The sequence below is a fragment of the Polyodon spathula genome, chromosome 8 (assembly GCF_017654505.1).
Source record: "Polyodon spathula isolate WHYD16114869_AA chromosome 8, ASM1765450v1, whole genome shotgun sequence".
Classification (NCBI taxonomy): Eukaryota; Metazoa; Chordata; class Actinopteri; order Acipenseriformes; family Polyodontidae; genus Polyodon; species Polyodon spathula.
In genome coordinates this window covers 41,694,574-41,706,615 of record NC_054541.1, presented here as the reverse complement: position 1 = coordinate 41,706,615, position 12,042 = coordinate 41,694,574, and the positions used below count along the sequence as shown (strand labels likewise).

The following is a 12,042-nucleotide window of genomic DNA, read 5'->3' as shown; positions in this document are numbered from 1 at the left end:
CAAACAATGTAATTGTCTGCGTGCTGTATTTCCTTGAAAATTCATAAGAACTACCAAAATGTGTATTTCTATAAAACTACTTCTCAAAATAGGCAACAAACAGAAGTGACTATTTTGTCAACTTTTTCTGTTTTATACATCAACTTCAAAAGTAATAGGAACCAAGTTTGATTCTTACCCATTTATACCATATTATACCGTGGGAATGTTGACCTGCTATCTGATCCTGGAGGTAAACAGTCTCCCATAATTCTTATATGTCGCTTACTTTACCTGTGTAACCGTGACCTCCATGACTTACTTAGTTTGTGAGAGCATGAAGGGCGGACAGAAGGGCAATAAGTGCATTTTTGTAGTCCAACCTTCACCTTGCATGGATGCACATAAACATTCTACTTTATTATATAGAACTTACAAACACATCTTTCTAAACTCTAGTATTGACTAAAGCTACTGTGTGCAATCTTTTTGATATACAGTAGTGTCTATAAAAAGCAAAAGCCAGTTTCATAAAGCTTTTCTACAGGATGATAATTAGCAAAACACTATTTCAAGTCAGAACAGTCTTATTTTGGAGAAATCAGTTCTGCTAATTTAAATATAAATACCAACAGTAGAAGCGGTTTGTGAAAATTACCCCTGGTGTCATATTAGTTGTTCAAGCTTATGTAACGGGTGTAGTAAAGTTTTTAAACCTCACATTTTCACATTTCTGGAAGACTTTCTTTGTGTCATAAAAGTGGCTATTGAGCTTTATTTTGAGAGGGAGAGGGCAACTATGCAACAGTTAGGATGACCAAAAATGACATCCTTGCCTTCTGCCAAGACATACCAGCACAAGTGGTCTACTGGGAAACACAGTATAGCAACGAAGAAATGTAACCATATACTAATGGACCAACTCCAAAAATGGTGTTAAAAATAACTGCCTTTCATCTGATACAGTAGGCTCCCCAAGTGTCTTATTGTCTAATCTAGCATGACAGATTTCAAGGATTCAAACAGTAGGGATCGGTTTTCATTTCTGTTATGCTTCCTTCGCTTGTTACAGCAGCGTTTTAAGAAATTTCTACTGGTGACATCCTAGAGCGTCTGGAAGAAATATAAATTTGCCGGCAGGTGTGGGATTACTGTTATAGTTACTTAGAGGAACATGGACTTTGAATGTCAAGACAAGTCCATCTTAAACTAACAAGCAACACAGCATAATAAAATACAGAAAAGTATAAAGTTATAAAGTTTATAACCACCACACATGACTTCAAAATTAAGATTAGAGGTATCTTAGGTCTCTACTAGTTACGGAGCTGCTAACACATGCAGTAAACATGGCAGCAAGATCAGCTATTGGCTGCCAGAAGTCAAGTGAAAAAGTTTGATACATTTATACTAATACAAGCTTCTCATACTTTACACGTCAGTTAGAACACCTGGCTTATAACACATTTCAGGTCACAAATACAATCACGTAGTTATCTCAACTATACAGTGGACATGACTCCCCATCACAAAACTGCCAAATAGACAGGCTAGGTCCAGGACTGAATGAGGTGTGCTCACTGAGCTGTCTCAATATCAAAGCTACAGTAGATGAATGCCTTTAAACAAAGTATAGTTAGTAGTCAGCAGAAAGTATGTTTTCTTTCTTGGAAAACAACAAGAAATAAAAATAGGTTGAAGACTGTAGGTAAGCGCTGAGCAGGAAAAATCTTGATGATACAGCAGGAAGAAAATGAAGATTCATACATCAAAGAATCTACCCCTGCAAAACAAGAAATTAAAGTTCAAGATACCAAACAGTATTCTGTTACATCAAAGTCTTCCTGGTCATCTTTTTTGGAACCTTGTCAAATCCATGGTATTATTATCCAAGATTCTGCACCCTGAGGCATGCATACCGGAGAAACAGAGAAAAGCCATTATAACAGGTCCACCACCAGGACATCCTTCAAATTAAGTGACCCACCTCATATGGTTTATAAATACATACCTCTGAAATAAGTAAGACATTTCATTTATCAACACTGCATCAGGAAGATTGTATACTGTCAACCAGAATGCATGGCTCTTATTAGACTGGAGGCAGTCTTACAGGATATGAGTGCTTCATATGGTACAGTACCATTCTTCTCAGTGCTTAACCATTTGTGTGCAGATGTACTACATTTGGCTTTGCTTTCACTAATATATATATATATATATATATATATATATATATATATATATATATATATATATAGAGCACATGTAAGACACTGTGAAACCTGCTAGTGTCCATACTGTACTGCATATGAAATAACTTAAATAAACACACATTTTAATGTAATTTCTCTGTGGTGTAATACTTACAAATGTTAAGAAACATGTCCTGCTAACTGCAAGCATCAGGCAGCAGCATGAAACTAAACCCAAGTTAAAATTTTGCGATTTACAACTTGATAAGCTACATCTGGTACAGTACTTTGAAATCCAGCCACATAATTGAGGTATGTTAGATGACATACCCTACAGTACACAGCAGTTCTTTGATTGATAATACCATGTAAATAAAAATAATCTATTGCTATTTGGCTTGTGGGAACAGACATTTCCTAATCTTAATATGTTGTTAACTATTTTAGTAGGAAGATAATGACCCAACGGAGAGGCAGAGTTTAAAAATGAACTGGAATCAACATGATGCTGATTGTTTTGTTTTGCTGTGCAGTGGGCTTGGTCCTTTCTGTTCAGACACGTTTAATCAACCGATTTCACAAAACTAGGCTGACATTTACTAATTATGAATGGATGCATGTAGCACACTATCATGTGATTGTGAGAACGGAAATCCAAACATTACCACATGATGAACAAAGTTATTTTTACTATCATCATTTTGTTATAAGTTTAATAAATACTATAACAAAAGTATTGTGTAGTTAATGTATGCTTATTTTAAAGTATATCCATTTTAAAGCTCCTACTATTTTTTTTATTTTATCAGCTTGTGCAGTTATCGTATTTCTTTTGGAGAAAAACAAAACCTGTTGCCGTTTACATTCTACTGTGTATGTTATTGTCCTGTGGCAGAAGAAAAAAACATACTTATTTCTTAATATGGTGACATTTGCAGATGATACTTTCAAAAGCACAATAAAATATGAAAAAAAAAAAAAATCTTGGAATCGACCCCCTGATGCTTTATAACTATGTCTTCCCTTTGATGTTCAGAGGTTTAATGTCATACCTTAAAATAGGCCAAACCATATATTTACTTTGATATTTTACTCACTAGGAAAGAATGGCATTGGACCCAACTGGAAACTAATTTAATGTCAATCATATGTAGCTTTAGGGGTTGGAAAAGCTTACAATGGCAATACTGATTTTATTTCACATCTCCTGAAAGCTGTAGAACAAATGTTGAGGGTGATTTTTTTTATTAATGTGTTTGACATAGTAATGTAGCATACCAATTTTGTAATGGTTACCATAAGCACAACAAATACTTTTTCACTGGTACTGTTTTGTGTTTAAAGTTATGAATGGTCTCGTCATGCTGACTGCTAAAACTTAACATGAGTTATGGGTTATGTTCCTAAAGTCTTTCTAATTTAACCTTCACAAACGTCAACACACAGCTTGGTACAAGGTTATTTGCCTATCAATTTTCTTGGAATTAGTTTCCTGTTAACTTGAATCTTGAATCTGTAAATTTACAGTATAATCGTAAATCTCGAAAAACTACTCACTTCTAAATCTTTTGTAGTCATTTTTGTATTACTTTAGTATAAATACATGTTAATTTGGATTCATATGTTGTTTTTTTCTGACTTTATGTGAATGAAAAGACACAAATTCTCCCATTTTCTCATTGGAAATAGTGATATTTTGAAATATCACTGTCCTGGTCACAAAAGCAAAGTTTGTGGGGAATAATAGCCATAGTCTATACTTTTGAGGCATAAGCAATTAGGAAATAACACTTACTACCCAGGAACAAAAATTGTGTTACATAGTGTAATTTATTAGAGATACTTTTTGTCACTGTTCATTTACTGTTATCAATAATGTTCCTCATAATATTTTTTAATTGAATACATATCAGTGTCCCCCTGCCTTTATTTAATCCCAGTTTGTGTGTTTTTTAATTTATATATTCTAGTGTTTTTAGCTGCTGCTGCTGCTGCTGCTGCTGATTTTAGCTTACTTATCTGTGTTGTTCGTGTTAAGACACGCTTGTAAATGAGACTTGGGTCTCAATGGGTACTTTTCTGGTTGAATAAATAATAGTAAATAATTGTCAATGCAATCTAAGGCACAGGAGTCCAATTCTAACATTATCAGAACTGAATTAAACAACCTGATGTCTGGAACATTGAGGGACATATTTGTAAAATACTGGGGATGTCTTACTTGTTTACAGGCCCATTATGACTTCTTAATATTTCATAGAATGTGTAAGCATTGGAAGACATTACAGGACATGTCCCCTGGTGAAGTCATGAACGGGTGATTTTTGTAATCAAAAACAAATGGAAGATCAAATTCAGGGCAACTGGTATATGTGGTCATGTTGTTATATGTAGTCTAGGGTTTATGAATATCACATTTTAATCAATTCAGTTGAATAAATTGGCTGCTGTCATCACACAAAACTGTGGTTGATTTCTTTCAGATGAACCTGATTAATGATATCCTGTTTTTGTCTCTGGTACACTAAAAATGTTATATCCTTTCTGCCTTCATTTTGAAGGCATCACTGGTTGTATGTCTTCAACTAATGGAGCCCAGATGTTCAATGGAGGGGTTTAACCCTTAAATTGAAACCCAATACGCCAGCCAGGTGCAAGGAAAGCAGAACAATAATTACATTTTGTTCTACATTGCATTTGCAGGTGGTTGAGATTCTAGCATAAGATACTAGATTTTACTGTTTACACAGCATTTACTGCACTATTGTCACTGCTTCAAAGTCATATTATATTTCATTACGAAGTCAAGCGCTAAATGTATTGGTCTTTTTTTTTTATTTTTTACTCTTTTGTAAATGACTTATGATGTGCAAAACAGCATGGCAACTACTGCTTAGAGATGCAATGACGGATGGTTTAGTAACTAGCATGAAGTGAACTCACCTGAACTACTTCAGTGTGTTTCTGTCAAATTGGGAGTCACGGAAGCTTTTACATTGTGTAGGGTCCAGCAAGAGGGTGATGTCATGCAGATAGGGATTTTATTTTTATTTTCTTTTAAATATTTTGGCAAATGACTTACATGAAAGACGAGGTGCAGATGATCCTGGAGGCTCAAACTATCCATCAGTCTCTCCACCCATTAAAATACATCACAGTGTGGGCTGGAAAGTTATTGAAAACCCAGTCCAGCAGGATTGGAACACTATCTATGGAAACATGTCAGGTATACCTTTTTTCAGACCCACCAGTACAGTACACAGTTCAGTACATTAATTCCATAGGACCTTGAAGTTTATATGTGTGTGGAAAAGTTAAAATCGTTCTATGGTAAAACTATCACATGGAAACTGAGTCAAGTAGACAAACGCTTCGGTTAGTATCCTCTTCAGTGTTGGTACATTATGGCCGTTACCCCTAATATTGCTAAAGAATGTCAAGATATGAGAGCTGTAATGACACATGGTTTAAAAGCCAGTCTAAAGTGATCTATCTACTTCAGTGTGTTTCTACAGATTTGCTCTTCATTAAAGCTTTTCAATTATGTAAGCTCTTGCAATTGTGTGATTTTTTTGCAAATAGAGAATTTCTAAATGGAAAATGTTTGGCTTACATAGTTCTTTCCAATAGACCACTTATGCACATCGACTGTTGTAACTGCAGTTTTTCTACCAATGTGGAATGCATTGCTACTGAAGTGGCACTAAAATCATTTGGTAAATAAATTGCTATTGCTGGAAGAGTCACATAAAACCAGTAAGTATTAGAAAAAGATGGCTATGCAAAAAACCTTTCACCAAATGCATCATCGCGGACTGATACTAAAAAAAGGGTCTCAAGAAATTCCAAGCAGAATGCTTTTGAGGTTCCTTGGTCCAAAATAAATTATAAGCTTCAAATGAAAACCCACTCTCTACTATTGATTAAGATAGATTTCACTTGGATTAAAATAGTATTTATTGTTAAGCCTATAAACTGTATGATTGTCTACAATTCTAGATCCACTATTATTTGCCAAACGTATTAAATACAGATCATCAATACTTTTAAAAATCAGCTTCAAGTTTAAACTTGTTTCTGCAAAATGAACTAATACTAAAGTTTTGAGTTGAAATGGTATTCTACTTTACATATAGGTACAAAGTCAAGAAATCCCAAACTATATCTTTGAAGGAGACTTAAATTGAACACACCCTGTTTGTGTTTCACCAACCTAAAATAAATGTTCTAAATGTCTTGTATATATAATAACACAATAACAAATGATATCTAAACTTATGCTGTATTTTGCATGGTTATCCATTTTAGCATGGAATGGTAGCAATACATTTTAAAATGTTACTAAATCCATTGAAACACATTTAAAAAGATTATAATAGCCTCCCCAGTCATTCAGGGCATTAGCTGTGGTAAGTGAAGAACATCCTAAAAGAGATATAAGGATCTTGAGTAGTAAAATATATCATCTTGTTACCTGTGTGAATGTATCAGGTATGACCATAAATCCTCTTATTCAAAGTTTAAGAAGGAAACTGGGAACTATAAGAATAATCTTGTCAGCTGCTCAGACTGAAATATTCACTAGTAAATGTCAAATTACATATAACTGTACATGTGAAATACAGATCTGGCATATCAAATACATATCATGTATGCCAAAAGGTGTTGTTTTTCTCAAATAAACTTTTGATTGAGTAACACACTAACAAATCTTTCAAACCAAGTGGAAACACATTCCTTTGAAATGTCGATATTTTTCAGGTTTCAAGGTATGATATTTCAGCAAAATTATGACATTAACTGTTAAAATGACCCATTTGCAACAGGCAGAGGCCTGCAAAACACACGCAACACTGCCGATTACACTTTCCACTGGAGGCCTTGCCAATTGGCTACAGCAAAGCAGGGATAATCTGAATCACAGCTCCCATGAAATAGAATGCACATCTTAGAATGTACATGGCATCTGCTACTGTGTGGGGACCACCACTAAATACAACTGAATATGAACTAAATACCATATTTGAATATGGCGCAATGCACAGAAAACAACACATTTGTCTATATAAATTTTAATTGAGAAGACTGACTTTATGTAAGCAGATAATACATAGGTTAGGCTTATTTACAATATTTCTGACAGAGAGGGTTTCATTCAAACATGTATGTTTTTATACCAGTAAAGGCAGTTTAGAGTTACTGATCAGTATGTGAGTTGAATTATTTTTCATATGTAATTATGTTTAAATTAAGCTTTACCTTCCATTTCCATTTCATGCACAATAAAATGTACCAATTTGCTCTGAATATCATATATTTTGCAGTTAAAGGCATTCATGCATTTGACAATTTGTTCCAGTGATTTGTTGATTATGTAGAAAAGAAAACAATTTTTGGTTGTTTGATATTAGGTACTCACAATGCAGAAGTGTATATTTGTGTACCATACTGATGCGTTTCAAACAAAACATTTCTGGGAAACTATCTCTATTTTCAATAAACATTTCTGTGATAAGTCATAAAAAATTATTATATCAAACAAAAATTTTTAAGTCATAGACATAAAACTCATAAACAACTTGTTTCCTTCATATTTTAAAAATACAAAAATCATATATTACTGTAATTATAACAAAGAAATGTATATTTATGCAGTATTGTGCCTATTTTGCTTTTTGACAGTTAATACCAATATGCTTGCTGCGTTTATTTTTTTTCTGCGAAATTCTAAAAGATAAAAACTACTTCTACCGAGCTTGCCAGGGTATGCTACTAAAACATCATTCAAAGCTAGTATTTTTTGAAGCATCAGACACTGCACTATTTGAGCCAGCTGTTTCATAACCACTTCATATAGTCAACACTCACACTCAGACTGGAATATCAACCATTTAAACAAGAAAAAGTACATTCTTTACACAGCACCAGCATGTCATACTGATTTCCCAATGATACAGTCAAAACAAAAGTATATCTTTTTTTCTATCATACTTGTTTACCAACTTTCAGTCCAGTCAATTTGTTATATACAGTATTATGATTCTCAAATACATTGTCATCACCACACATTTAAAATGGATGCTATAACACTTTTTGTCAGTGAGTTACTGTATACATGTTCATATTTCCTATTCATTGCTTTAAGTTTCTATTTTTGTATTATTCTTGTTCTTATTGCTTCCAATCAGTAAAGGCCAAGGCAGGTCATAACTATGCTACAGACTGAAAGTGTTTCTCAATATTATTTTGCCAGACACAGGGGAATTGTTTTCATGTCAGATTTTTCTTTACATTAACTTGTTATAAGCATTATTGTATATTTTTTAGGTTTGGTCTTAGACAAAAACAGACATTTTGTCAAGATATTATCACAAGATTCTTAGCACACAACTTGATCTTGCAACATTGAAAGAATTGTATCATGTTAGAACAAAGATACAATTCCAAAAGCACCATCAGAAGAGTTTGAATCACAAAATGCCTATCAATCTTCTTGTGATGTTAAAAAAAAATACCATTGGTTTTTGTATGGCTATCCTACAATGTCAATTAAGAAGTTTAAAAAAATGCAAAAAGCCAATTGCTAGATGTGCAAATAGTGATGAGCTGTGCCTATGTAGGCTATAGCAAGGAAAGCTAAGCTGCACAATGAAACATTTAAGTTTGTTACTATATACAGCATGTAAATGAAATTTGTATTGGTTTTGACTGTATCTATATAGGGGGTGCTTTATTTATGTAGAAAGGAACAACAGCCGTTAATACAATTTGCAGAACACAAACATATAAGACAGACTCAATTACTCTTACACGTACCACTTACACCCAAATGCTCTAATAAATAAACTGGACATTTGTTCTTGAAGGTAAATCCCCTACTGTGGGGATTTAACAGCCTTAGCTATTGTATTTATATCACTGGTATCTTGTACCTTGAGACCAAATCATGCAACTGTAAAATATCAGTGTAAATGTTTCTATAAGGCATATTGAACAAGTTAAAATAATTCTCTTTCAAATATATTTTTTATAGGTACTTAATATGGGATTTTCTGGCTGTCTTTGTCCTTTAAACATTTCATGAGTCTTTTCCACTTATATATTCCAAAGAGCGTTGTATTTGGCTTTAAGATGATATCAGGGATTCTGGAAAGAGCCAACGTCCTCACAGGCTTGAACCTTTCGGAGTCCACTTCACTAGAGTGAAGACAAATAATGTGGCGACATTCACAGCTCCAGGTAACAAATAGCAACCAGGACCAAAAACAGCAAACTGGTGACACTGGCAGACTGTACACTTACAGGTCCTCCACCTACAATTTGAAACAAAAACAGACAATCAGTACTCAGACAGTGCTATTCCTTCACAGACAATGAGAGAACATATGTACACTCTTTTTTTTTTTTTTGGATACAGTATGTAGTTTGGACCTTGGCATCTACGGTGTATGTATTAATGTATTATTCATAGTAAAGCCTTAAGCAATGGATATTGGGTGTTGTCGAGACGCTTGGCCAAAATATTTCGAGGAAAAATTGTAATACTTTACCATGCATGGTATTGGAGACAGCCACCTGAATTAATATAGGAGGGTTTATGGTCCAGTGGTTAAAGAAAGGGGCTTGTTACCACAAGGTTCCTGGTTCAATCCCAGCTCAGCCACTGATTCAGTGTGTAACCCCCAAGCAAGTCACTTAACCTCAATGTGTTCCGTCCTTCAGAATTGATGTAAAACCAAGGTCCTATTGTAAATGACTCTGAAGCAGCAGTTGTGATGCATAGTTCACCCCCTAGAGCAAGTTGCTTTGGATAAAAGTGTCTGCTAATTGATAATGTTATTAGTTGCTAAAATCATGGATAAATCACATGACTTCAGGGATACAACTGCTGTGTGCCTTTCAAGTCAGTGGATTATGCTTTCTTAAAACAACTTTTTTGACTTTGAACTTCTGATGGTGGGGAGTGCAAAAAAAAGTCTTTTTTCTGTTCACAATAAATAAACAGTTGTCATTTTGAAGGGATAATTTGTGCGGTGGCCGTTCCTGTAGAATTCTGTCATCAAACGTCATGAGCCTTGTTAACAAATGTTATTAGAATTTTATTTTAGAAATATGCGGATCTTTCATCTCAAGTATGTTAATGGGGTTTATGAAGTTTGATAAACATGGCAGCATTTGGTTTATGAAGTGAAAGAATAGGCACGGACCAGCCGCAGCCCTGCAGATCATACATACGGCAATGCTGTTAAGGATTATGTTAAACTCACAATGTTTTTAAACCTTCTGCATTGTACCCTCTTGACTGCTTTTATTTTCAGGGCCCATGAAATCAAGCTGTCAAGATCGTTCAGGCTGAATGATAATGGATATGACGGTGCTTCCTTCAGCAAGTGAGATCAATTACAAGATGTTATAGCTGTCTTTGTAAAAAGGTAATGTATCCAACAAAAAACAGGGCAAAGGAATGAACACATGGAGGTAGTTAAGTCATGGACTGTGGGGACTTGCCGTTATTTATAAATTACCAACACTTTAAAAATGTTAATGTATGGTGCTAGCACACCGGCTTCCCTGGTAACTTTCCTTCAGTATGTGCTAGCTCTTAACAATGATAATTGAGGTTTGGTATGTTTCATTTTCACATTGTTTTATTTCCACACTAGACTAATGTACTTATACATTTGTCAAACCTTAATTTAAGAGATATTGTTTGAGGCTGGATACAGACAAAGCATTGAGCTCTGGAATGCAAAATAAACTGCACTATACACTGTACAGAATAGTTGTGTTTAGTGTTACGATGAACTAAATGGGTATGAAAACAAGCATTTTAATACCAAAAAACCTGCACTCTGTCATGATTGATTTCAAACGCACAATACCCATCTGCTGAAGTTAACCCAAAACCCTACTTTACAATTGAAAATGCATGAGACACAAACTTGTTCATGAACGTGTTCAAAAGGTAAGGATTAAAAAAAAAAAAAAAACGCAATATTAGAAATATCAATCACTTAACGTTTCCACATCTGTGTGGAGATGACAATGTGCGTTCCTAAGACAGAATTCAATATTAAATTAGTGCATACAATTTGTCTATTGGAAAACATGAACTCAATGAGGCAAATTGCTGTGCGGTTGCAGTTGTCACTTTGTGATGTATGGATGATTCTGAAAAGCATAAATTAAACTGGGGAAAATAAGGGCTTGAGGAAAGGTGTTGTCAAATGCATGTAATGTGTTTATTGCTTTGTTGAGATTTGATGGTAACCTGGCAGTTGCCGAGTACGAGCAGATATTGACCTTTCAGCTTCACCTGGTTCATGTTGCAGCAAGAAAGAGCTCTTAGGGAGTGCGGTAAAAGACTACTGCTTGTGTAGATGTATCAAAAATGATTTCTCCTGTTGTATAAATCCTTTTTTAACTTAACTCAGAGTGACATTTTTAAAAGAACAACACATGTAAATAGAAAATGGCTCTAGCACAAGTTTTGTTGTCCATGCTTCATATTCACAGAAAATTAATATTTCCACTACATTATAGCTTTCCACACCATATAATTTGTCTGCTATAATTAGTTTGGCAACAGATTGGTTGTAGAAACTGGGATTACAATTCATGCATTTTATTAGCAAGCAGAGCTTAGCTCTGCTTGCAAGATGATTTGTGAACCATCTACTGTATTACACTGACCACACATTCAGGTTTTATAATTTGATTTAATTCAATAAAGGGAACATTGAATGTAGTTGTATTTAGTGTTCCCCACTTCATTTGTGTGTTGTAAAATTAGGCATTAGAAAAAAATACATACATACATTGAAATAAAATGGAAATAAAACAGCATATCTAAACATTAGGGGTTAGG

General features: G+C 34.3%; 1 protein-coding gene across 4 annotated transcripts in view; it reads right to left on the bottom strand.

Moving 5' to 3' along the window:
* Positions 1-7,230: 7,230 nt before the first annotated feature.
* LOC121319969 (contactin-1-like) overlaps positions 7,231-12,042 on the bottom strand; it is a 95,433-nt gene continuing 90,621 nt past the window's right edge. For all 4 annotated transcript variants that reach the window (XM_041257996.1, XM_041257999.1, XM_041257998.1 and 1 more), the window contains exon 23: positions 7,231-9,487. In XM_041257996.1, coding sequence (XP_041113930.1) covers positions 9,402-9,487 — 86 coding nt within the window. In that variant the 3' untranslated portion in view covers positions 7,231-9,401. The remainder of the gene's footprint in view (positions 9,488-12,042) is intronic.